Source organism: Natrix helvetica (genome assembly GCF_964273705.1).
Source record: "Natrix helvetica genome assembly, chromosome: 2".
Classification (NCBI taxonomy): domain Eukaryota; kingdom Metazoa; phylum Chordata; class Lepidosauria; order Squamata; family Natricidae; genus Natrix; species Natrix helvetica.
The window spans coordinates 176,067,547-176,094,929 of record NC_138552.1 but is presented as its reverse complement, the minus strand read 5'-3'; the positions used below and the strand labels follow the sequence as shown (position 1 = coordinate 176,094,929).

Genomic DNA, 27,383 nt, shown 5'->3' with positions numbered 1-27,383 from the left:
CTTTGTATTTATTTGTTTGTTCTTACTTCATAGGTAATTATAAATGAATGGGATGAGCAAGAACGCCAGGCCCAAGAGGAAGAGGAACAAAAGAACAGTCTTTATCGATATAAGACCAAGAGCCACGGGAGTGGCCTGAGTGAGGAGGAGGAGGAAGAGAGAGAATTCAGGAGGAAATTCCCCCTTCATGAAAAGGTAGGCAGGCAGCTAATGAAAAGTCTGTCTGAGAGTTATTCCATTGTGGTGCTTCTGTTTTGCATGGGAAATAAAACAATGTCCCATTTTGTGTATCTACCTAATTGTATAGGCGCATACAGTATGCACGGTCAATTTCTGATCTTAAGGCATGATGTGATAAATTTGCATTAAATATATGTTTTAATAAAACTCTTAACAGGACTTTGAAGATATTACAGCTCAGGAAACTCTTGAGGGGAAAATGGAAACAGAAGTTGTTTTGGAGGAAGCAGCTCTCCCTGAAAAAACTCTTCTTTCTCATCACTCAATGAAAACAGTAATGAGAGTTCATCAGCAACTTTGTCTTTCCTTTGCCCAAACCTTGTGGTATCAACAAAACGTACCACCCAATCAAAGTAAACTTCAATTGAGCCTGTTTCTTTCCTGCTATCAGACTGGTGTTTCCTTGATCACCCACTTTTATCCCTTGATTGGTAAGGCTTCTCTGATTTTTTTCCCAGGTACAAGATTCCAATAGGTTTTCTTTTCAGATGGCACTTTGGTTTGTCCATTATTTAAGAACCCCAATTTGCATATTTTGGGGGGAAGGGGGGGGAGGAAGAATAATAGAAGATTCCAGGGCATGAACTATTTGTATACAGCATGCTGATCACTAATGCAAACTGAGTGTCATATGAAGTGCTGGCCAGGAATTGGAAGTTTCAGATTTAAGCACCAACCTGGTCTTAGAATACACTGAGTGGCATTGGGAAGACATTACCACAATTTTTTCCCCAGGATTATTGTTGGGATAAAATGAGAGGAAACTTACTATGTAAATTATCTGCTGCACTCAGAGAAATGGAGGAGGACTACATGCCACAAATAAACAGTACATTAAACAATAACTTGTGAGGGACGCAGTGGCTCAGTGGCTAAGACGCTGAGCTTGTCGATCAGAAAAGTTGGCAGTTCGGCGGTTCGAATTCCTAGGGCCGCGTAACGGAGTGAGCCCCCGTTATTTGTCCCAGCTTTTGCCGACCTAGCCGTTCGACAGCATGTAAAAATGCAAATAGAAAATATAGGAACCATCTTTATTGAGAAGGTAACTGCGTTCCATGCGCCTTTAGTCATGCCTGCCACGTGACCACAGAGACATCTTCGGACAGGCACTGGCTCTTTGGCTTTGAAACGGAGATGAGTCGGGAACGACTAGCACACATGTGCGAGGGGAACCTTTACCTTTTAAAACAATAACTTGTTTCTATTGTATACAATAATTTGTGCTGCATTATTTTTAACCATATTTTAACAGAGCTATTCTGCCAATATAGTTGTGGCAAAAAAGTAGAAATGGTCCTTACAACGATTTATTTCGTGAACTTTTGAGGTCATGACGAAGAAACTTAAGAGCTGTTACTGAGGTTACAACTGTTGCAGTGCTGCCACAATCATGTGATTGTGATCTGGGTGCTTGGCAGCCTGTTCACGCTTGCAAACAGTTGTCAATCAGTGATCATTTGCAATCTCCCCTGCTGACTCAAGGGAGAAGCTGATAAAAAGGTTCCCTGCTAAAATCCAAGCAGGATTTTTGACTCCAGAATGGAAGGGGTTTTGAAGTTTCTCTGTTCTGGGACTGAAACCCCTGCTTGGATTTTGGCACAGACCTTTTTAAGTCCACTTCATTCAGTGACCAAGATTCCCGTTCCATTGTCATAAGTTGAGGAGTACCTGTAATTTTGTTTTCCACCTAATATGGAAAAAAGTTGCATCTTCTTAAAGTGCATGCTCTGGTGGTGCAGAACCTCATCCAGCACTTGTATTATTTCCCTCATTGCTCATTCCTGGAAATTTTCTCTCTTGGTCTCTGCAACCTTAGGTTCAGAAATAAATGACAATCTTCATGGCAGCCAACTTTTAGCTAGCACTATATTGCAGAATACGCTTTTTGAAAAAGGAACTTCAGAGCTTGCCTTGAAAAGCGAAGGGGCCTATGACTTTTATCACCATCCTAATATTCAGCAAATGCAACAGTGCCAAGTTCTGCTCAAAAACTTTCACAAAGAAGTGAAGGCACTATTGCAAGATTGGCCAGAACATCCTGCACTTGTCCAGGTAAGCACATTTAGATTTTTTTTTCTTTAAAAAAGGAAGGGATTATGCAATCATTAATACTTGCTGAATGCTGACAGTGCCTTTACATTTTCCTTTGATGTATCCTATATTTAAAAAGTATGGGTAACAAAATGCAATGGACTACGGACTAGCTAAATTACACATGGTGTCCAGCCATACATGGTAGTTGCAAAATAGTTTTATGTTTCTATGAAATCACTTACAAATGTTTTATCACTTCTAGAGATATAAGTACCGTATTTTTCGGAGTATAAGACTCTCCAAAGTATAAGATGCACCTAGCTTTTGGGGAGGAAAACAAGGGGAAAAAATCTGCTTCTGCCTCCCAGCAATTTGCCTCCTTGCAACAAACAATGCAGACAATATAGACTGTAGTGTTACATTTCAGACTATACTTGTATAGATGCTGTTAAAATTGATGTGCTTTCTGGAAGTATAGTTATTCTCTGCTATTTAAAAGAATAGCACTTTTTAAAACAATAGCACTGGGCCTCTTCAGATCAAGCATTTATTTTAAAAAGCTTCTTCATTTTGTTAAGCTGTCTAGAACAATAATAAAGCAGTCTTTAAAAAATAAGTAATAATTGAACATTCTATCGGCATTTATTGACTTACCTTCTTGCAGCAAACAGAAAACAGCTGGATTAGCACAAGGGAAGAAAATTTGCTTCTGCCTCCCAGCAATTTGCCTTGTGGAGCAAACAGCAAGTTTCAGTTTAAGCGAGCCTCCCGATCATCAGCTGTTTCAAGCTGCAGGATTTCTATAGGCCAGTGATGGCGAACCTTTTTTGGCTCACGTGCCAAAAGTGGGGGCACGACCCCCTGCGCGCATGACAGGCGCGACCCCCATTTTTTGCATGCTTTTTTCACCCTCCCCAGGCTCCAGAGGCTTTATAGGAGTCTGGGGAGGGCGAAAACAGCTCCCCCCCCCCCGAGGCTTCAGGAGCTTCTCTGAAGCTTCCGGAGTGCAAAAAACCAGCCCTATGGGCAAATTGGAAGTTCGGGAACAGACTTCTGGTTTGCTTGTCCGGCCAGTTTAAGCCCTCGGAAGCCTTCAGGGGCCTTCTGGAGGCTTCCCTGAAGACTCCAGAGGATGAAAAATGACCCTATGAGCAAACCGGAAGTCCAGTTTGTCCGTTGGACCATTTTTAGTTCTCTGGAGACTTCAGGGAAGTTCCTGAAGCCTCCGGCGGAGCGGGGGAGGCTGTTTTCGCCCTCCCTAGGCTCCTATAAAGCCTCTGGAGCTTGGGGAGGACGAAAAGTGGCCTCAAAAAAAGGCTAAAGTCAGCTGGCCAGCGCATGCATGCGCACTGGCCAGCTGACAGGGCAACGCCTTGTGTGCCCTGACAAATGGCTCCGCATGCCACCTGTGGCACACATGCCATAGGTTCGCCGTCTCGGCTATAGGCTATTGCAGCCTCCACAAGCCCCATTTTCCCCGTTTGCTGCAAGGAGGTAAATTGCTGGGAGGCAGAGGCCAAAGGGTGGGGGGCAGTGTGTGGGTGGGGGTACATTCAGTGTATAAAACGCACCCAAATTTTCACCCTCTTTTAGGGGAGAAAAAGGTGCATCTTATATTCCAAAAAATATGGTGTTATTTTATAATATTATTTTCAAACTTCGGAAAGTCTGAGCCAGAAACATCTTTATTTTTCAATTTGCAGCTCTTGGTGGTGATGGACAGAATTTTTAGATTTCCGCTCTCCAGCCCTCTTTCGAAGATTCTAAATGGCTTGGAAATTCTGCTAGCCAAGTCTCAGGTCAGATCTTCTATGTTATAAGTGAATATGTAACAAAACTAACAAGAAGTAAGAAGCTGTTCTAATAGTATAGGTAGCCTTTGCTTAGCAACTGCCACAGTTATTGACTGTTTACAAATACAACAGTAATAAATCAAAATTTCATCATGAAACTAATTAAGGACTTGTAAAAGCCTTCATCATGAAACTGATTAAGGTCTTGTCAGTTTCAGGCAGGACATGCAGTTGGCCCCCAAATTCTAATCTAATTAAGATCACAGAGCTAAGCTTCTACATTGCAGTTAGTACATTTAGGTAAGCACTAAAATGCAGACAAAAACAGCTTGGGAAGAGGTAGCTTTTTTAAAGTAATGTCCCTGCCCTGCAAGGAAGGAAGAATGGGAGGGGGACGCGGGAAACAAGTCAGGCACAGGTCACCGTTTGAGAAAATTTTACTGAAATCAGTGATCTTCATGCTTGCGCTCGCTCTCGTTTACTTAGTAAACATTTTGCCCTCACTAAAGAAGGACTATCTTTAGTAGAACAAATTTCTAACAAAGTGAATGATAGTAATATTGAAAAGGAGCTCTGTGCCACATTATGAAATAGATCCGCAGGCTCAGAATTAAGTATTAGCGTAGAGTTGTCTCTTCTATTACCTTAGCACAAAGAGTTGCTGAAATAATTCCACTCACTTTGCCTTTGACAGAGCTAACTGAATAACAATCCAAAAAGAGCAGACTCCTGGGAGGAGCAGTTCTAAAAAAATGTAAAGAAGCCCGTCCTTATCCCTCACCTTGAAATTCATGGGTAAAGTTTGCCAGGATTGCAAGGGTCTCTGTAAACCGGGCCTGTCAAACTGGCGGCCCGCGGGCCAGATGCGTCAAACGCGGGCCACGCCTGCCCCCAGCTCTGCAAAGGCAAAAAACGCCATGATGCGTCACGTGACGTGATCAAGTTTGACATCCCTGGTGTAGACTGTGCCTTGGAGGCAGACAGCCAAACAACACTCTCACCTCTAATTCAAATAGCATTTGATTAACAAGGTACACTAGTTAAAGCTCACGGGGTCACACTGCTACCCTATAAAAAGGATGGCTCAAAGAAGTGCGATTGTATTTAAATAAGGTAATCTTTATTTAGCAACTACAGTTGATACCGGCAACTTAGTCATTGAGCAAAATAATTGTTAAGTAAAACAACAACTGTATTTACAATGTTATTTCAGTTTTCTTTGCTTTACAGACCTGGGAAGGTCAAAAGTGCAGGCATTGATCACAAAGTTATCATTTTCAACACTTAGTGAACAGTCACTAAATGAATGCAAATTGCTAAACGAGGACCACCTGTATAAAGTGTTCCCCCTCTCATGCATTTCTGACACTGTTAGAATTCCAAACAGGGAAGCAATTGATCGAGGAAGGCTAGTACAGATAGTGTGCAAAGAATGGCTTTTTATCATCTTCCGAAATTTAGTTGAAAGGTATCACTTTATTTTGTAGGATTGGGAAGAGAATGCTAGCCGGGCTGTGTCTCTGAGGAAACATCTTGATCTCATCACTCAGATGATCATTCAGTGGCGAAAGCTAGAATTGAAGTATGTACCATTAATTTCCTTTTTAATATCTTTATTTAAATAGGAATAGTTGACCCCTATCTTATAAAGATCCTAGGACGAGTTGCAGGAAAAAACAGGTAGTCCTGGGTGAACTATAGTAATTATAGTATATAACTATAGTAATTGGGAACAGAATTTCTGTTAGTAAGCAGTGCATTCACAAATGAACAATCAGACGTAATGTGACTACATCGCTTAGCGACAGTGATCTTGGCAGCCTTGGTTGTTGTCATTAAGTGAGATTTGTGGGTTGTTAAGTCCAGCAGTGAGTTCAGCCAGACCAAGAGTAGCTGCCAGCAGCCAAGTGGCTACTACTTGAGGCACCCTATGCTCTGCTACTCCTGCTGCCTCTAACTTACCATTGCCATCTTATGCCTCTCACTGCTTGACAAGGCATGCCGAGCCTGTCCCTTTGAGAAACCATGGCTGCCCCAGCCGAGCATCATGGTGAAAAGCTGCAACTGTCCTAGCCCAGCATCAAGACACAGAACCGCAGCTGCCTCAGCCTGCCCACAACCGAGGGAAGAAGGCGGCCTTGCGTAGCCAGCAGTTGCCTCATGAAGGCCAGACTGGTTACACCCTATTGGCCGTTGGAGCAAAAAGAGGGCAAAGTTCATCAGGGTAGTGGACAATAAAGTGACAGGGACCTTGGAGCTCTGGGCAGCAGCAGGCTCTTTGCCGCATGGGGTGGGGGCGAGGCGGGGCTGAAACAATTGGTGCTTTCACTGCAGAGGCTGGAGTGAGTTGGGATGGCAGTGGCTTCATATCTTGTTGCTAAGGACTGTGGCGTGCAGGGCCTGCATAGCGTGTGCATAGTACAGTATGTGCACATCCTGAAGTCATAAAAGATCACGTGACCGCAGGGGCACGCCAGGAGCCATAACTTCAAGAGCTGAGTGTAAATGCTATTTGTTTAGTGCTACCGTAATTTTGAACAGTCACTAAATGAATGATTAAGTAAGGCCTACCATAAAGCAAACTAAGCAATATAGTAAAAGAACAATAACCATAGTAAAGTAATGTAGAGGCCTAGATTTGTTTACAACAGACAATAAGGCTCTGCCAGACTGTGATTAACCTGAAGTCTGGATTTATTTATTTTTTAAAGATCTTCATTTAGTGTTGGATAAGCAAATGACTGTTATTGAGGATAAACTGAGGAGAAGGGATGGCAGAACCTGGAAGCAGAGTGAAAACAGGGATTTGCTTAGAATACCGATAAGGCCACAAGAGAACTAGAGTCCAGCCCCCCCCTCCCCTTAAGTGCCTTTGACCTTTATCCAATTAAGCATTGTTGAAAAGTTTCCTGTGCATAGTCTTTTAGCATAAATACATTTATTTGAACCTTCATGTGTGGACCTGGTCTTTCATATAAAGCATTAAACTCTCCTTTTTTTTCTCCTCTCATGTTTTCAGTGGTTGGTCTGCGAGTTTGGACAATGTAATGAAACAGTACACAGAAAAATCAATGAAGCACTGGTTTTCACTCTATCAAATGGTTGAAAAATACCAACAAGAACAGTCAGAGAAGAAAATTGAAGGTAACAAAATATCCATGTACTGAAATAAGCTGCTAATAGAAGCCTTTCCTGTAGAGTTAACTTTACCCAGTGAAGAAGACGCATCACTATGAATGAGATAAATTAATATAACACAAGAATTCCATAGTTTGTGTTTGTATATTTATAACTACAACGGTGGACGGAATATAACTCATTCAAATCAAGTTGAGGTGAATAATGTGATTTAATTGTATCATTGTTCCTTTCCCCCCCCACCCCCATCCATCCAAGCCTCTTTTGAATTGAATAAGAATTTGTATTCTCTTACCCACTCTTGACATTACAGGGAGAAGGGTTGTAGGAGAAACAGTCATAGTTTTGAAGTTGAATATAATATAAGTTATATTTGCACTCCAAAAATATAGGAGGCTGGAGTGTTTGTTTTGTTGGTATGTCTTTATTGGAAATTATAGACATTAAACAGCTTCTATAATGTGTTTTTCTCATTTTTCTGCTGCTCATTTATCTCTTACAATTCCAACTTCTTGAAACTGATAGAAGTTAATTTAGCATCTGTGGTCGATACACTGAAACTTTTCATAGAAGGATCCACATTGGGGGAATTTCATACAAGACTTCAAATGCTCTTAGAATTCCACTGCCATGTCTTGTTGATGTCACAAAAGGAAGAAAATAGTAAGTATTGTTTTTTGTTTCCTGGAGCAGGATTATTTGTTCGTTAACAAATTGACAACTATTAGTGGCAGTATTACCTGAAGAATATAATAAAACTATTCATTGCATTTCTTTTCTCTTAGCTTATTCTACCTTTTATTCAATGCTGCTAATATTTTATATGCCTAGAGCAGTGATGGCTAACCTTTTTGGTGCCGAGTGCCCAAAGCACGCACATGAAACCCCAAAATGCAATGAGAGCGCCCCGCGCACATGTGCCCCACTCCCCTCACCCATTTTTGGCTTCCAGGTTGGTGCAGGAGGCTTTCCATGCCCAAAACCAGGTGGGGGGGGCACAAAATGCAATGCAAGTGCTCCCTGCATATGCGCGCTCCCAAATGCGTAGCAGAGAACCAAAGAACAGTTAGCTGGCGGGAGGCACACAAGTGTGTCGTGTAGCTGGACTGGGGCGACAGCTGGTGTGCCATAAGTTCGCCATTATGGACCTAGAGTGAACATAATTAGGAGTAATGGTTGCCGTGCAAGATGACTTTTTATAGACAACTTTTAAAATCGTTCCATGGTAGTCTTTCAGAGTAAGATTTTTTTCACCCATTGAGCACTATCTTTTAAAAGGTTGTTAAGTAAATGAAATTTTTTCCCCAACTTTTTGGTAGTTGGATGCCAAGCTGATTTGTGAAAACGGGTTTCTTTCTAGTTTGGGACTAAACCTAAATAATGCTGTGGTATTCTTATGCCTTTATTATAGAAGCAGGAAACTAAATGATATTTTTTCTCTTTTTAGATATGCTGGGCAATGTATTATGGAATCTATATAATTATTATAAGCAATTTTCAGAATCTGTCCATGCCAAGCTGATTGAACAGCGACATCCCATAGAAAAAGAACTGAAGGTGAGGATGAGATACTTAAGTATGATGACAGTTGTCTAATTCCTGAATATCAGATATCAATAAAAGGAGCATATTTTTCTTTAAAATGAAAACATGAAATCAACATTGCAGATAGTTTTCACATAGTGAACTTCCATGATGAAAAAGTAACTTTGCGACCAATCCTCACATTTATGACTTTTGGAATTCCGTGAAGCAAAGGAAAACTGAAGTATGACTATCAACACAGTTGTGGTTTCACTTAATGACTGCTATGCTTAATAATTGAGCTGCTGGGCCAAATTTTGGTTGCTAAGTGAGGACTACTTGCAGTACTTTGCACTGAGTATATTAAGACATAATAATAAATGAAGCTTTTTTTTTCCACTGTAGGAGTTTGTGAAAATCTCAAGATGGAATGATGTCAGTTTTTGGGCTGTAAAACAATCTGTAGAAAAGACACACAGGTAAATGAAGTTCTGTAAAATGTCAATTTTGGACATTCATTTGAGATGATTTTTTTTTCCCCAACCTATTTCTTTGGTCTTTAAAACCAACTCCGCAAAATATTAAGAAAAGACAGACAGACAAATTCAGCAACTGTCTCATAGAGCATTGTGCCCAATGTTACAATGTTACAAATCAATGTTACAAATCATCAAAATTACAGTAGGATATAATCAGCCTGCCTGTCTCATTGTTGCAGGCCAATAATAGAAACTTCCATTTCAAATTGGATTCTTTAATGTGTGCAATATTGGCTGCATTCACACAATTCTGTCAGGATCTTTATTTTTTTTGTTGAAAAAGCCATTCATAACAGTAAGCCATGTTTAGTTGGGTTCACATATTGTGCTAAGCTGAGAACAAACCAACCATATTCTTGCTTAGTGTTCTGTGCAAACATTACATACAAAGTTCGAACAATGCCTTTCACTTTGAAAGATACTGAAAAGATAAGTGCTGTTTTCCTAGTTTTCAATTTTGGTTTTCATGGGCTCTAGGACGCTGTTTAAATTTATGAAGAAATTTGAAGCTGCTCTTGGTGAACCTTGTCAATCAGCCTTGGTGGAAATGCCTAAAGAAGAACAACTCATTTCCCTGCAGGATCAAAAAACACCAGAGAATGTTGAAACTAATATTCAGAAGCTAAACAATATATTGAGGAAACACCTAACTGTAAAATTAGATGCTACTCAGGTACCTGTGTCTATATATTATGATGAAATAGAGTATTAAACATTTTATAGAGTGCATTGGATTCTTTTCAGAGAGTACTATTTCCAGTTAATTATTTATGTGGCAGGTATAAGATGAGATTTTCCTACAGCATTCATAGCACATAATTCACTATGTCATTCCAAATTTCAGAACTGAAGCTGTATGTTGACCTTCCCATGTTCAAAACAAGTTAAAACTGTTAGGGGGAAATCTCCTTTTTTGATTATTTGAGATGTGGAGATCTCTTTGGAAAAGGTTTGTTTCATTAGTAAGCAGTCAAATTATTCAGGCTACTGTCCCAGTCCTTTTTAACGGAGTAGATTTCAGGAACCAACAGCTAGCAGTTTGGAGTAGATGTCTCATTTTACCCAGTAATATCTTTGTTTTTTTATATAAGTATAAATGAATCCATTGGCTTTCTAATCAGTATAGATATCTTAGTGCAATTTTTTGATCTTGGTAAACAGCAGCTAGATGTCAGATTGACAGCCCCATTATTCTATCTGATGCTTCAACTTCATCTTGAAGCTAGTAACAGTTGAAAGGTCCATATATGTGCTAATAGCACAAAAGTTTCAATTGTGCTGACTTTCCTATTGTAAACATTTCCCAGGCTCTTCATTTAGAAGACTTCCAGGGGTGGCCATTTCATCCAGAATCACTTCAGGGACGCTTACCTAAACTCACCAAACGAATGAAGAAGATATGTGCGACTCTAGTGAAGCATAGTTCTATCTTGGACTTGGTGGAGAATCTTGACAATTTCACTGGTAAGCATTCCAAATGCTGTCTATATTATGATTTGTTTTGGGAAATTATTTTTGCATTGTTGAATGTGGTTCTAGCTTTTACAGTAAATTTGCTATAACTTACTAACTTTGAAATTGAAATGGATTGAATGTTGGATTTAAACTATTGTAAAAGAAAGTATGTAGTGTCTCAGTGGCTAAGACGCTGAGCTTGTCGATCAGAAAGGTCATCGATTTGAATCCCTAGCGCCACATAATAGAGCTCCTATCACTTGTCCCAGCTTCTTCCAACCTAGCAGTTCGAACGCATGTAAAAAATGCAAGTAGAAAAATAGGAACCACCTTTGGTGGGAAGGTAACAGCATTCCATGCGCCTACAGCATTTAGTCATGCCGGCCACATGACCACGGAGACGTCTTCGGACAGTGTTGGCTCTTCGGCTTTGAAACGGTGATGAGCACCAGCCTCTAGAGTCGGGAACAACTAGCACATATGTGCAAGGGAAACCTTTACCTTTAAAAGAAAGTATGTAATTGGTTGGACAAAACAGTAGTACTTCATAGGAAAACAGTGTTTGAATCAAGGTATCTCAAATGGTCTAACTTACAGAATGCATCCAAAAATAATAATAAAAATAATAATAAAATTTATTTCTTAGCCGCACCCTCTCCCGAAGGACTCGGGGCGGCGTACAATAAAACACATAAAAACAATATAGACAATACACACACAAAATAACGAATACGTGTACATGGAGGAGGTGGGAAGATGAATAAAAACAGTTAAAACACAATTTAAAATCCCCTAATAAAATTCCAAAAGTCACAAAATTAAAAAACCCGTCAGGAGCAGTGTGAACGAACTATGGTTGAGCCAGGCCAGCTACTTGAAATAGGTGGGTCTTGAGCTTTATCCGGAAGGCGCGGAGGTCAGAGGTAGTCCTAATATCCGGGGGAAGGTCATTCCACAGGGCTGGGCCCGCAACAGAGAAGGCTCTACTCCTAGACGCCGCCCCCCGACATTGTCTGGTGGACGGCACCTGGAGGAGTCCCTCTCTGTGCGAGCAAATTGGTCGCAGGGATGTATGGGGCAGGATACGATCCCGCAAGTAGCTAGGTCCTGAGCCATGGAGCGCTTTAAAGATCGTAATCAAGACCTTGAAACGCACCCGGTAGACCACAGGGAGCCAGTGCAGCTCGCGCAAGAGAGGTGTCACATGGGAGTACCTTGTACTCCCCATAATTACCCGCGCGGCCGCGTTCTGGACCAACTGTAGTCTAAAACTGGAACCCATAACTCCAGTCGGCTGGAAATAGGGCAAATTTGTGATTGCTTTAGTGCTCCCGTGCTAGCATACTGCTGCCTGGAGGTTCAGGAAAATGGTTTCACCCTAGCCTTCTGGAGGCCAGGTGGACTGGTCCCAGCATTGGCTGCTGAAAGATAGTCAGCTACAGTCAAGCTGTCATGAAGTTGGAAATCACTCCTATTCCTCTTGCTTGTTTGTCTTTGATCATTATATTTCTTTCTTTAGGTAAGGAAATACCTCTAAAACAATGTCCCCACAGGTCACAAGTACTGTGGTTTTAATATCAGTCAATATTAAAGATAAAATATTTGTATACTGCTTTTTCTCCTAAAGAAAACCTGTCTAGCATACAAGAAAAAAAGAAAAAATATATAACGTATTTTTCGGAGTATAAGATGCACCTTAGTTTTGGGGAGGAAAATAGGGGGGGGGGGGAAATCTGCCTACCAGGTATTCATTTTTATTCCCATAGCACCAGAAAAGCAAGCAAACACAATGGTATAATAAAATGACACTTTTTTTCTTTCCCCAGGCAGGGGGGAGGGGGAATCTTAATAAGCTTAATTAGATGTCTGGGCATTCAGCCAAAAGCAATTTACACCCCCTAAAATGTAACAAAGCTGAATCAACAAACCAGGCCAGAGCTTGCCTGAAGGAAACCATTGAGAAAACTCAGCCAATAGGAACGATTCCTGCCTTGCCCTTAAAGGGATTATCCCCAGAATAATAGAAACTGGAAAAAATTTGTACCTCTTAAGGCAGTCTTCAAATCTTTCCTCCTTGCCTTCTCCCAGCTGGAAGTAACCAGGAAATTTTTCAAACAGTATTCTGCTGTAAAAATCTTCCAATGTAGTTGAAATTTTTCCAGCGTAGTTACAGGAACTCTCTGCCTTGCGCTTGAGAGTTATCTCCCAAAAATAGAAACTGGACAAAAGAAGTACCTCTTAAGGCAGTCTTCAAATCTTTCCTCCTTGCCTTCTCCCAGCTGGAACTAACCAGGAAATGTTTCCAATAGTATGCTGTATTAACAATATTCGAAACTTTTTTTTAAGCCCTAATGAGGTGCTAAGAGTGAAGCCATGGTGCTTCTCTCCTCAGCCCTCGTTAGCACCTCATTAGTAGGGCTGAAAAAAAAGCTTCCAAAAAGCTACATTCTGAGTATAAGAGGCACCCAAATTTCCACTCTCTTGGGGGGGGGGGGGAGTTGCGTCTTATACTCTGAAAAATATGGTAATTTGAGAGACTGTGATGCTCCTATTGATTCTTCTCCTCCTTGCAGGTGATGTAATTTCTTCTGCCCACAACTTGCAGAACATGTCTGTGAATTTGACTTCAGAAAAGGAAAAACAGAAATCCGAAGCGAAACATTTACTTCTGCAAAAACAAAGGGCTCTAGCAGAGCTCTTTAAACACCTTGCAAATACAGGTCAGTTAAATGAAAGGTCTTCTAAAGTATTATGTAAATCAAAACATGCCCTTGTTTTTTTAGGGCTCAGTCACAGAATGAATTTTATGCATTGGTAAGCAGTTAGTTTTGGTTCACACAAACAGCAATATAAGTAACATAGGAAAAGAATTGGTATGAAACAGTTGCATGTGGATACAAATAGTATTGGTTATGGTTTATGCAAGTCCTACAGTTCTACGGATGTTCTCTGAATATACCCTGGTGCTTCATATCAGTCATGAAACCTGCATATAATGAGGAATTACCTTAATTTTCATTAAAAAAAGAAAAAATCAGGGACAATACAAAACCATTTAATCTGTCTCGAGCTAAGTTTGCTCAAGTAGAGAAACTCCAGCACTTATCTTACTAGACTTTTAGTCCAACATTGCTCTCAAAAGAAATCCATCACCTGCAATCTCATTCTCTTAATCAGAGATGCTAGTGATTGTGCCTGTGTCTTCTCAATGATAAAAGCATGTTCTAAATTCCTTGTTTCAGAGAATTTGGTTTGTCGTCACATAGTTCTCCTTATTGGAATATAGTTATTTTTAGACAATAGTGTAGTTTAAATCAGATCTAAGTGAATTGAAATGAGAAGAGATAATGGAGAGGGAAGGCATATGAGCCTATATTTTAATATCCAATCATAATTTGGGCACATACATAAACTGAGAGAATTCATTCATAAATCATGACAGATCAATATTTTTAGTTTACAGTTGGTTGAACAAGCCATACTATTACAGCTTAACAATGTTAAACCATAATTGATGTTTTGTGTCACATTAATTTACAAATAAAAAAAATTCAGTGAATGTGAAGGAAAATCTATCCAGTATGTATGTCCAACGACAATCGTTCCTATTACTTGATTGGAATTCTGATTCCAAACAAGCGATAGATTTGGATTCTTAAGCTGCATGGGTAGATTTGCAAAAATATTTAATATTACAGATCTGAGAAAGATAAAAGTATTAGTGTGATGTAGTGGTTATGAGGCTAACCTAGAAATCAAGAGCCTGTGAATTCTAGTCATGCCTTAGACTTGAAAGCCAAACTAAGCATGACTAAGGTGATTTTGGACCATTCATTCTCCCTTAAAGCAATTCATCTCACAAGGTTGTTGTTGTGGGGAACATAGGAAGAGGAAGGAGTATTGGTGTATTCACAGCTTTGAATTATTTATAAAATAAATAAAGGCGGAATAAAAGCCTAATAAATAAATATCTTTCTAGGATTATCCTATCGCAAAGGCCTCACTTGGACTCGTTCCCAAAGTTCGCAAAATATGCTTTTCCTTCATCCATTGGATTTAAACAGAGCATTGGCTTCACTGAACTGCACGCATAAATTGGATGCAACGTATGTATTATTTTAGTTCTGTACTATAATAGAATTTTGATGTCAGAAAGGGTGGCAAAAATGTTTTCTTGGATTTTTGAAATCTAGTCTGTGGAGATAATTGATTCAGTTATTTTAAAATCAGATTAAGCATGATGAATATCCCATTGTTTTCTCCTTATGGGATTCTTTTTACTTTAGTCAACAACAATTTGAAAAGATGTTGGCCTTTGTTTCTACTTCTGATCAGAGATCTTCTCCATGCTCTTTGCAGTGGAAACAAACACTTTGTGGAAACTAATAAGATTTACTGGATGTAATACCTTGTTGGGAAAGCCAATAAAGATCAGTTATCCAACTTAAATATACAATCGAATGCTGATCAAGAATTTGCAAGCTGTAAATTTTTTGTTATTGTATGCTATCATATGAAGACTTTGACGTGTTCTGCCCTTTTCTGTTAGGACAGGGATTTGTTATAATCTCACAGACTGCTCAGAAGATAAATGAGCTTGTGTGGCTCCTTTTATGAATAAATATTTCTATGATTGGAAGATGATTTTGGCAGCAGACTAGGCCCATAGATCTGTTCTTCGATTAAAACTCACTCTGGGTTTGCTTATCAGTTTGCCTTCTCAAGCCTCTAGGCTTAAAAAAGCTGTGACTCTACGTAGGTTTTCTACAACCCCATGTGGGCTTCAACTAAACTTTGGATACCTGTGTCTTAAGGGATTCAAATTGTTTTGCTTTTCAGGTTACTCTCTCAAATCTCTTTGTCCTGGGATGGATGCCAGAAGTACTTCTATCGGTCTCTTGCACATCACTGTAGGCTTCAGACAGCATTATTAACACCTTCAAAGGTAAATCTCCAGAACCAATGCAATATACTTGTTTTGATGTTAGGCTTGGGCCATGGAGATAGGAGGTTTCTTCGTTGAAACCTGTCTTATCCATAAAGTGGATAAGAGGCAGTCACTTTCCTGTCAGTGCAACCTACCTTACAGACTAATTGCTTTGGATAAAATGAGAGGTATTTCCCATGTGCCTTGAACCAGGGGTGAAATCCAGCAGGTTCTGACAGGTTTTGGAGCAGTTCAGAGAACCTGCAAATGCCACCTCGGGCTGGCCCCAGAGTGGGATGGGAATGGAGATTTTGCAGTATCCTTCCCCTGCCACGCCACCAAGCCACACCATGCCCACCAAGCCACATCCACAGAACCGATAGTAAAAAAAAATTGAATTTCACCCACTGCCTTGAACTCACCAAGGAAAACGGAGAGGTAAAAAGTAGTAAATAAAGCAAGCAAAACCAGAAGTTTTACTTCTTTTTAATTCTTCAATAGGTGACATAGCACCACTCATTCTAAGACTTGATGTTCCCTTATACAGATGGGCACTTTTTTAGAGTGTGCGTCCTTTAGTTGTAGACTATTCTTCCTCTATATGGCAAAATCTTGGTAGTTTGGTTATGACTGCCATCCTCCCCAGCCTTTGACTGCTATTGATTGAGGACATTGAATGTTACAATTTAACATACTGGAGTGCATCATAGAGACAAAAATATTTTGAAATTATGTGGCAATTAAGTGAAGAAATGAAAGTTAATAACTATATACCATTTCATTACTTATCTTTAGCGCTTGGCTGCCTTTAATAATAAATCCTACGTATTCAGAATGATTAATTAGTCACTCTAATTTAGGTATGGAATAAATTTGCAGTGTAATTTTATGCATATCTTAAAGTACCTGAAGGGAAATTAAAAACAATGTGCAAAATCATATCTAACTAATTGACTATGTAGCCTATAACTCCAAGCATCTTACAGCTATCATTAGAGGAATCTGTTTTGATACACAGAAGGATGAGAGTTGCTATCTTTTTCTATAGGAGATTGGAGTAAGTACTGTTGAGCGATGTAAAGGATTCACTGCACACCTCATGAAGATGCTTGTCAAACAGAGGAAGTCTCTCACTGCTTTAACAGAACAGTGGATTTTCCTGAGGTATTGTCTTTCCCTTTTCTTTCTTTCTTTCTTTCTTTCTTTCTTTCTTTCTTTCTGTCTGTCTGTCTGTCTGTCTTTCTTTCTATCTATCTATCTATCTATCTATCTATCTATCTATCTATCTATCTATCATATATGTATGTATCTATCTATCTATCTATCATCTATCTATTCCAAACTTATTCATTCAAACTAAGAAGATCCTTTTGTAGAATTGTATATAGGTAATCCTCACTTAGCAACCGCAGTTGAGACCAAAAATGTCGCTAAGATGCATGTTCATAAAATGCAACATCACTTGATCATGCCAACTTACAGTGTCAGAAGCTGGCTGTCGAGGTTACAAATGTTAAATCATGTGACATGGGAGGGGGGGTTTAACTATTACAAACGGTACCAATTGCCAAGAGCCTGAATGATCGCATGATTTTTTTAAAAAAAAATCAGGTTTGCTGAGATCATTGAGGAGGTTGTTTAAAGCTCATCCTGGGCTTTCCTTTCCGTTTTTCCCAAGCTGTAGCTTGGCCCAGACAAAGTGGGAGCAAAGTTTGACAGTATTCTCACTCTGCCTGAGGAAACCTCATTGGGTGATGGAAGTACCACAGAGTTTGAGAGCCCTGTGATACAAAAAATAAAATGTAATTGCTTAATTGGTAAATCATATACTTATGCATGTCCCATCTCTAAGCCCAATTAAGTCATTAATTTTATTCATGGGCACACAAACACTTATTTCAGTTTTTGAAAGATTTGATTTTTTCATACTTTGGAGTTACTTAAAATGATTGCTGAATTGGTCTAATTTCAGGTAATTTTTTTCATAGCAGGATTTTCTTTTTCCCACTGTAAGCCTGTCTAAAGAAAATTGAACAGAAATGAGGATGTCATTCTTTGGGGACAGTATTGCTCACCCGAGCTTGCCATTATTATCCCTATCATTAATCAGGCCTTCCTCAGTCTATACTGAGAAAGAATATGACAATTCCCTGCTTTCTCTGGTTGAAGGTACCTGTTGAGGAAAGCTTGAATACACAAATCCACAGGCTTCCTGGGTGTGTTGGAAAACAAATTCAGAAGAAAAATAGCTCTGTTACAGGATGATGAGAAATCAAGTAGAATTGTAATAATTGCATTTTAATTACCAATAAATCTGTTTATTACTTATGTGAATCTCTTGAACAGGAATCAGCTAAGCTGTATACAAGAGATTGAGGCCAGGCTGTCTCCTGGAAGTGAATATGAAGTGGTTTTCCCTCCCCAAGAAGGTGTTCAGCAGTGGACTGACAGATTGCAGTATCTTTCCATGCAGTGTGTAGTGCTTCTAGAACAGCTGTCTTGGTTTACAGAATGCTGTCCAGAAGACCAGACTTTGAATACCCCTAGGACAGAAATAAAATCTGAAGGGGTGGAATTGAATTCTTCCACTATTCTAAAGTCACTTCCAGAACTGGATCCATCAGAGCTACAGTATCTCACTCCAATGAGTCCAGAACAGCTGCCTGCCGCATGCAGGATGCGAAGGCAGGATGCAATATATCAGCAGCTGGCTTCCAAGGTGAAAGAGATGCTAGTAGAGGTGAAGGCAGTAAAATCAGACGTGGACAGAATAAAACAGGTGTCTTCTGAGACTCTTTTCCATTCTTGGTAAGTGAGATGCATCCTATCAAACCGGGACAAAAAAGGAGGGTTGCATTTGTTTGCAAGCTGCATGTAATTGCCTCAGTAGAATTATACCTTTTCTAGAGGTTGTGCCGATAGGAAAGCTAAATTACTCCTACAATCAGAGTCCCATCATATTTCAAAGAGGTATTCAGTGCTATGGAAGCTGATAGCCTAGCTCAGGGGTGTGAAACTCAAGGCCCACGGGCCACATCAGACCCGCGAGTTGCTTACATCTGGCCTGTTTTGCTACTGTAAATGTGTATGTGTGTATGTATGTATTGTGTTTCTAATGTCAAGTCACTCATAAGTGCAACAGGAACCACTCCATGTTTATTCATGCAGTTTTTATTTAGTTTCAAATGTCCCTTTCAATGTTTTTTCTCAGGAAAAGCTTTGAAGTGTGCTCTTCAGGAGTGGATTGTTTGCTGAAGGTTTCAACCCAACTGCAAGATATTGAGCTGTTGTTTACACCACCCGATTCTCAGGTCAATCAAATTGGATCACAGATGGCATTAATCAGGAGTCTCATATATATCCAAGGAGAAATTAATAGCAGTGTGGATGATTTTGCTATCTGGAAGACACAGCTCTTCAGTTCAATTTCACACTGTGAAGGTAAAAATGATTCTCTCTCCTTCTTCTGTTCAATAATGCAGGGGCTTTCTTGATTTAATATTGTTCTCTGTTTGCCTGTAAGATTAACTACATCATTACTTTTTATGTTCCTAAGCATTGCTATATGCTTGATATCCAGTGGTCACAATGTTAGACTGTTCTTCTTTCTAGAAATGGGCTTTTTGTAAGTGAAAATATAATATTTAAAGGACTGGGATCTAGGACATTTACTGTTCCCTTAAGCCATTGTTGTACTTCAGCAGTACTGGTAGTCCTCCACTTACAACAGTTCATTTAGTGACTGTTCAAAGTTACAACGGCACGGAACAAGTGACTTATGACTGTTTTTCACAGTTATGACCTTCATAACATCCCCGTGATCATGTGATCAAAATTCAGACTATTGGCAACCGGTTCATAATTTATGACCTTTGCAGTGTCCTGAGATCATGTGATCCCCTTTTGCGACCTTCTGTCAAGCAAAATCAATAGGGAAGCCAGATTCACTTAACAACCGAGTTACTAACTTATCAACTGCAGTGATTCACTTAGCAAATGTGACAAGAAAGGTCATAAAAAGGGGCAAAACTCACTTAGCAACAGAAACTTTGGGCTCAATTGTGGTCATAAGTCAAGGACTACCTGTATTTGGAAGCAGATTGTCTGAGTAGTGGACCTTCTGGAAAGCAAAAGTAAAGAAGGGATCAACCTAAAAAGCAAAGACAAGCTTACTTGAGTTACTGCTGTACTGATTATCTTTTGGCTCTTCTAGACTTAACCTTTGAGGTCACAAATGTATCACTGGGGCTAATGGGATTTTCCCATCCTGGGAGAGGTTATACTAGAATTGTTTGAATAAGATTTAGGACTTAGGGAAGGTGCCTCACTGTTTGTCCCCCTCAGGCTATTTTTAACTTACTGTGAGACTGAAGGGGAGACTATCTAGTTCGTAAGTGATTAAACTTTCAACTACAGGTGATCCCCAATTTACAACAGTTCATTTAGTGACTGTTCAAAGTTACAACAGCAGCACTGGGGGAAAAAGGGACTTATGACAGTTATTTACAATTGTGACCTTTGCAACATTTCCATGATCATGTGAGATGCTTGGCAACTGGTTCATATTTATGACGCTGCTGCTGTGTCCCCATATGATCTCCTTTTGCGACCTTTCGACAAACCAAGTCAATGGGGAAGTCAAATTCCCTTAGGAACCAAATTACTAACTGATCAACTGCAATGATTCCCTTAACAACCGAGGCAGAAAAGGTCGTAAAATGGGGCAGAGCTCACTTAAGAAATGTCTCACGTAACAGTAGAAATTTTGGGCTGAAGTAAGTTGAGGACTACCTGTATGTGCAGAAATTTTATTTGAAGTAATGAAATTGTTGACTTCGCTACCAGTCACTCCTGTATTACATCCCTGAAAGGGAATCTCTGATTTAATTCTGAAGAACAAACAACAACTTTCTCTATAATGTACAATAGTATCGATCCCAATTTTAATGGAGGGGGAATTTTGATACTTCAGGTCCTCAAATAAGGAGAAAATTAGGGCAGTTGCATTTATATAAGTAAGTAGATAGCTAGACACTATGGAATCAAGAATCGTGCACACATTTATCCATCCATCCATCCATCTCTTCATTGTAAAACTAAAAACCTTCCCCATTTAATTTTTCAATGACATTTCTATAGATGACGAAACATCCAATGATGGATTTGTAGAACACTTCTCGGAAGAAATAGAACTTGCAATCCACGTTGTCTTGAGTTCTGTCCAGTGTTTGGTTGAAAGAAAAAAAGACAACGAGGAGATATTCCCAAAGGAAGATGGTAAGACTGAACATTCTTTCTCTTGTTTTGTTTTGAAAGCAACTGTTATGTCAAATGCATATTTCTTGCTATAAATGACACTTCTGTAGCACAATAATTTTAAAAATGAGAACCGACAATTTATAGGACATATTCATGAGCTCAGTTGGAATGCATTTTTGATAATTGCTTTTTATATTTCTTATTCCAGGGGAAGAATCTTCAGTTGATGGACTCCAGACAGGGCATTTAACTAAACTCTTAGATGAAGAAATTTGTTCCGATGTGAATTCTTTGCATATACAAAAAATAATTTCAGTCATTTCTGAACTCTTGGTGGAATTGAAAACTTATGGCGAGGATTACACTGCATACAAATGCAAGGTGATTTTTTCGGCTGAAATATATCTCATTGGAAAGATGTTAAACATAATGTTAAACTTGTTTCTTCATCTTGCCTCAAATAGTAGCATGTAAGAATAAAAAATATTTTTTCTGAAATTGCTAAAAAAATATTACAGACAGTGAAACTAATCCTGGAGAAAGAATATGTAAAGGCTTAATATTTTCCATAATTAATTGACATTATTTTTCTTTTATTTCTTCAGCTTTTTAATCAGGCCTGCCACTTGCTGGTACGCCTAATGCCAATTCTTTGCAAATATTCGAATATTGTCCTTTTCTATCTCACGGTTTCCTTGGCCACACATAGGAGCACTGCAAAATTGCTTTTTGTCTTGACAAACATATTTACGGAAATTGCACAAAAGGTAAGAAGTATAAAGTGAAGGTCATCGTGAGAACTTACATTTATTACTTGCCTTTTATCCCCTCCCCCCCTCCCTCAAAAAAGATTTTTACTTTGTAATTTTTTTTCTGGAATATTAAGTCAACTGCCTACTTTTTGAAAAAAATGATATCATTTTGGCTTTCTTTTGGCAATCTGATTCTGATATGAATAAAAGACTTTTTCTAGGAGGGAAGCAATTTTACATATAGTTCTTTAGGAACTTTTGGGTGAATAACCCAGTTATATGATAATTAATTTACATGTTAATAAGTAACTGACCCTTAGTGGATTTTTGCTGAAGTAGATTTTCCTGTCCTTGGGAGAAAGCTTACAAAAACTTTGCCCCCAAAGAAAAGAAACCTTAAAATGGTGGGACTCAGTGTTCATTTTAATGACTGCTATCCTTGATTCAGCTGAGTGTTCTTTTTATTATTAGGGTTTCTGTTTACCAAAAGAAATAATTGAGGATGGGGGACAAGGAGGAACAGAATTCCATGATTATGAAGATGGTGGCATTGGAGAAGGGGAAGGCAAAAAAGATGTTAGTGACAAGATAGAAAATGAAGACCAGGTAAGGTTTGGCGTGTCTGTTTATAGTCTATACCAGTGATGGCGAACCTTTTTTGGCTCACGTGCCACAAGTGGGGGGAGCGCAGGGGGGTCGAGTGCGGGCGTGCCGCACCCATAATGCAAAGCGCGACCCCCCCAGTGCGCATGCGCGCACAACGTGCGACCCCCCCCATTTTTACATTTTTTTTGCCCTCCCCAGGCTCCAGGGGCTTTATAGGAGCTTGGGGAGGGCGAAAAGAGCGTCCCCGACCCCCCGGAGGCCCTCCGGAGGCTTCAGGGACCGTCCGGAGGCTTCCCTGAAGCCTTTGGAGCGCTTAAAACCACCCTCCGAGCAACCCGGAAGTGAATTCCGGGTTGCTCGGAGGGTCGTTTTAAGCGCTCCGAAGGCATCAGGGAAGCCTCCGGACCGTCCCTGAAGCCTTCGGAACGCTTAAAACGACCCTCCAAGCAACCCGGAAGTCATTTCCGGTTTGCTTGGAGGGTGGTTTAAAGCGTTCCGAAGGCTTCAGGGACGGTCCCTGAAGCCTCGGGGGGGCGGGGGGGCTCTTTTCACCCTCCCCAGGCTCCTGTAAAGCCTCTGGAGCCTGGGGAAGGCGAAAAATAGCTTTTAAAAAGGTGAACTCAGCTGGCCAGCGCGCGCATGCACACTGGCCAGCTGACAGGGCAGCGCCTCGCGTGCCCTGACAAATGGCTCCGCGTGCCACTTGTGGCACGCGTGCCATAGGTTCGCCATCACGGGTCTATACAAAGCAAATGAATGCTAGGGTTTTAATATTTATGGGAAAGATGAAAAAAATGCTTATACTTTCTGGTGGTGAACAAACAGCATTGCATAAGGATGTCCACAAAATGGAAAACATGTCGAAGTTCAGCAGAAATAAAATCTGGAACCTTTGAGTTGGTCCCAAATTTTTGATATTACAACATCCAAAACAACAACAAAGCAATTTTCTGAGGTAATTAAGGCAAGGCCACTAACGTCAGAGGTATCCCAGCACACCATATCTCAAATAGCACACACTTCCCCAGTCCTCCAAGCACTTCCCTCAGCCCTTCCTTTTCCTCAATCACTTCTGCAATTGCTGCCCCAGCCTGGCATCTCATACGGCTTGCTGCCCCCTTAATCTTCCCAGTGCCATCCCTTTCCTCAACCCCTGCTACTACCGATATCCTGGCCTAGGCATTTTATTCTTTATGACAATGGCCTTGGCAGGACCAGTCTTCCAGTATGGTATATACCAACATCTGACCTGCTTCTCCTTAGTCACTGCAACTGACATCCTTGGCTTTTTGCCATACCAGCCACCATCAAACTGCTTCTGCCAGGAATGATTGGTCCAGTTTGGAATAAAGCAACTGAAATGTGTATATTGGTTAAGCCACAAAGGCCATACCCAAGGTGGTGTTGTATTTGTGAAGGAAAGGTTAATGCATAGAACGTTAGGGAACAATTATTGCATGGAATAATGCAGGAATCCCTGCATTATTTTTGTACATTTATTTAATGGGTTTCAAAGTTACTTCATTCCCTTGAATACTCTACTTCAGTTTTAATGAAATTTACCATAAAAATAAATTAGGCATTCTTGAGGGGAGAGGGAGTGCTAAAATTATCTTGCTGAAAGTTGAGGAGGGGGCAAGGGGAATTCATGGCTACTTTAAAGAACACACCCTGTTAAAGCTTGATTAAATATTCCAGGTGGAAGATACTTGCCAAAAAGGAAAGGAAAAGGAAAAGGAAGATCCAGATTCAAAACCGGATATTGAAGGAGAGGATAATGCAATTGAAATGTCTGAAGATTTTGAAGGGAAAACATATGATGGGGATCAAGAAAAAGAAGGTATGTGTTTTGCACTGTATTTTTCATCTTTCTGACCTGATATAAAGTAACTCTGGAATTTAGCGCACAACTGGGAAGTGATACTAAAGTTTAATAACTTTTTCTTTGAATTTAATAGAAGATACTGATGACAGGCTTCCCATTCCTGTGTAATATTATTAGGAAAATCTTTTGGTAACACTGAAAAACTTTTGAGATTTTTTTTTTCTTACTGAAGTTGGAATTTGATAGAACCAAATGTACCAATACAGAATTAAGTTAAAATGTGACCCCCAGTGGTTTCCTGTGACAAAATTAAGCAAATCCAAGCTCTAAACGGAGCCTTCCTTCCATTCTTGTTGATCTCTTTGTATACTTGGAATAAAGATTTTCAGACCAAGAGGACCAGAAATTCAACAGGATTTTAAAGTCCACAGGTCGTGGTTTTTACACAACAATGGCAATTTTGTTGGTCTTTTCCAATTATTTAAGAAAGGAGATATGGTGTATTTAGTAGCTGTTCTAATTAAAAAGCAAAAGTTTGCATTGGAAGATCTATTTAGTGTTTATCATTCCTACTCGGCAATATATTACAATAATGAATGAGTGAACTTTAGCACACTAGGTAGTATGACAAAGCCACAAATTAAAAAAAATAAGGTTTTTAATTTTCTATCAATACTTTAAAGGACTATACATTTAAGATTTTTTTAAATCTTAAATCTCATTCATGTAGACTAGTTAAAAGTGTAAATATTCCCATTGCTGTAGAAATTATTTTTGCCCATGGGATGAGAACTTTCATATATCCCAGTGTAAATGTACTTTATATACAAGAAATTGCCTATACATCAAGCTAAACCATTAGTCCATTTAGTCAGCTGGAAACTATATGATCTCCTATTGAACTCCAGTCTGTCTCCTGACCCATAATGCTTCATCTTTACAATTATGATAGTTCCTTCTTTGAAGATTAACATTGAGCTTTATTTACGTTACCTTGAATAGAAGAGGATGACAAGTCTGATGAAGATGAAGACTTGGATAAGCAGATGGGAAATCTTGGAGATGGAGATGCTGACAAATTGGATGAGAGGCTTTGGGGAGATGATGATGAGGAAGAAGAAGAGGAGGACGAGGAGGAGGAAGATGGGAAAACAGAAACTGGACCAGGGATGGATGAGGTAAAATTTTAAATGAACATAATGTTTGAAGGAGTTAAGAGTTGCACCATTGATTAATTTTATAAAATGCATGATAGTACATAGAAAAGGGGGTGTGATGGATCAGCAGTTAAAGATGCTAAACCTCTTAGCTGGAGAGCTGCCAGCCCAGTTTCGAGACCAAAGTGCTACACAACAAGGTGAGCTCTCATTATTTGACCCATATGCTGCACATCTAGCAGTTCAAAAGCATGCAAATGCGAAGAGATAAATAGGTACCACTTCAACGGAAAGGTAACAGTCTTTCAGGTGCCTCAGCGTATAGTCATGCTGGTCACATGAACACAGAAATATTTTCAGACAACGCTGGCTTCCTTGACTAAGAAACGGAGGTGAGTACTGCCCCCTAGAGTCGGACATGACTAAATGGAGGAAACCTTTAACTTTACATAGAATTCAATTCCTTTCAAGCTATTTTTTTAAATTCAGGCCACATAAAAGGAAGTGCTTTTTCATACAGTGAATTAAACTTTGCAAAATAATAGCAATGTATGCCAAAACTTCATTTCAAATGGAGATTAGACAATGAAAGGAATGGCAGCTTTCATTATCAGAATATTTGATGTTAATACCTGATCACTCCCAAGAACTTCTGCTAGAAGACACTGCTCCATTTACCCTAATGGTGAATGTCTTCAGCACATGATTGACTTCTCTCAGTATGTGGGATTCATCCAAAGAGCTATTCTTCACTGTAATTACTTTGCACAGAATGTAATACACTAAGCAAAATAAAGAGTAAACTCCAATTAGTCTATTTCTTATATTGGAACTTTTGAAGGGCTTTTTATTTCCTCAGAAAAGATTTTGACGCCTTTTCAATTTGGAATTAAAAAAATAAATCTTACTCGATTTATTATATAGCTTTTACTTTATTTTATAATTGAGTATGCATTAATATTTTAAGAAATTATTTTGAGCTTTCTTTTTAAAACAGTCTGAATGCGATGTAATAAATCTACTTTTATTCAGCTCAAAAGTTCAGATTGTTCTATGATAGCATATTTTATTAGTTTAGCTCTGTTTGCTGTTGAGAAAGCATAACAAATGCATTCTGTTAAAATAGGGAATTGTTTTTAATTAAATAGCTATATTTATAAAGAGGTAACCATGTTTCTCAAAACAAGTTAAATAATGTTAGCCTGAGAATTATGTGCACATTGGTGGTAACACAGATATTTTTCTTGAATTATTTAGGGAGATTCCGAATTGGTGGCAAAAGATGACAATATAGGAGTTGACAATCAAAATGAGAAGAAATCACCGAACGATGAAGAAAAAGAGAAGCAAGCAGATGACAGTGAAACCAAAGAGAAAATCCATGAACAAATAGATGAGGTAATAGAGATGCATAGCAGCCTCTTGTTTCTTCACTAAAGAAGAAATAAGAGGCTACTATAAATTAATGGTAAATTAATTTGTCTCCAAAACATGAAATGCATGCACAGAATTCCTAGAAGATGAGTTTTAACAAACAGTTCCCATCAAAACTAGCCAGTAAATATCTTACCTTTTGCATGATTATTTACTTATTATGTGCATTGGGTGGAAAATTAAAAGAGGAAATGGCAGCAGAGAATAGTAGTTAAGAAGCTGAAAGTTTATGCATCCATATGTGAGAGAGTCAATAAAATACTAGGAGTTTGCACTTCTAATTTAATGGTGCTTTGAACCTGTTGTGCATCAGTTCTCTTGTTAAAACAGCCACCTTTTTTCAGGTTTCTGCAAAGAATGTGAATACTTTATTGAATTGATTCATTTTTAAATCTCTAAATGTACTCTTTTCCGGCTTTCTATCCCTCCCCCCCCCCCCTGGCTTTTCTTTGCTTTCATTTCTAACTATCTATGCAAACTCAGTTTTTGCAAATAATTCTTAAAGTTATTGCACATTTCAACCTGGCACAAAAATCTAGAAAAAAAGACATTGCTGCTTTAATTAGAAGCAGAGTAGGGCTGTGCTCATCAGTGGTGGGATTCAAAAATTTTTACTACCTGTTCTGTGGGTGTTCCTTGGTAGGCGTGGCTTGGCTTGGTGGGCGTGGCAGGGGAAGGATACAGTAAAAACTCCATCCCC

At 39.3% G+C, this 27,383-nt stretch overlaps 1 protein-coding gene across 2 annotated transcripts in view; it reads left to right on the top strand.

Annotated features, from left to right (window-relative positions):
- Positions 1 to 27,383, top strand: part of MDN1 (midasin AAA ATPase 1) — a 125,846-nt gene that overhangs the window by 76,495 nt on the left and 21,968 nt on the right. For both annotated transcript variants that reach the window (XM_081942808.1, XM_081942807.1), the window contains exons 64-87: positions 34 to 195; positions 398 to 671; positions 2,057 to 2,292; positions 3,978 to 4,073; positions 5,555 to 5,649; positions 7,087 to 7,211; positions 7,731 to 7,868; positions 8,653 to 8,762; positions 9,135 to 9,208; positions 9,746 to 9,941; positions 10,576 to 10,732; positions 13,297 to 13,443; positions 14,703 to 14,829; positions 15,563 to 15,668; positions 16,699 to 16,814; positions 17,997 to 18,458; positions 18,862 to 19,091; positions 20,790 to 20,927; positions 21,118 to 21,290; positions 21,515 to 21,676; positions 22,133 to 22,267; positions 23,966 to 24,107; positions 25,095 to 25,270; positions 26,507 to 26,647. In XM_081942808.1, coding sequence (XP_081798934.1) covers positions 34 to 195; positions 398 to 671; positions 2,057 to 2,292; positions 3,978 to 4,073; positions 5,555 to 5,649; positions 7,087 to 7,211; positions 7,731 to 7,868; positions 8,653 to 8,762; positions 9,135 to 9,208; positions 9,746 to 9,941; positions 10,576 to 10,732; positions 13,297 to 13,443; positions 14,703 to 14,829; positions 15,563 to 15,668; positions 16,699 to 16,814; positions 17,997 to 18,458; positions 18,862 to 19,091; positions 20,790 to 20,927; positions 21,118 to 21,290; positions 21,515 to 21,676; positions 22,133 to 22,267; positions 23,966 to 24,107; positions 25,095 to 25,270; positions 26,507 to 26,647 — 3,918 coding nt within the window. The remainder of the gene's footprint in view (positions 1 to 33; positions 196 to 397; positions 672 to 2,056; positions 2,293 to 3,977; positions 4,074 to 5,554; positions 5,650 to 7,086; positions 7,212 to 7,730; positions 7,869 to 8,652; positions 8,763 to 9,134; positions 9,209 to 9,745; positions 9,942 to 10,575; positions 10,733 to 13,296; positions 13,444 to 14,702; positions 14,830 to 15,562; positions 15,669 to 16,698; positions 16,815 to 17,996; positions 18,459 to 18,861; positions 19,092 to 20,789; positions 20,928 to 21,117; positions 21,291 to 21,514; positions 21,677 to 22,132; positions 22,268 to 23,965; positions 24,108 to 25,094; positions 25,271 to 26,506; positions 26,648 to 27,383) is intronic.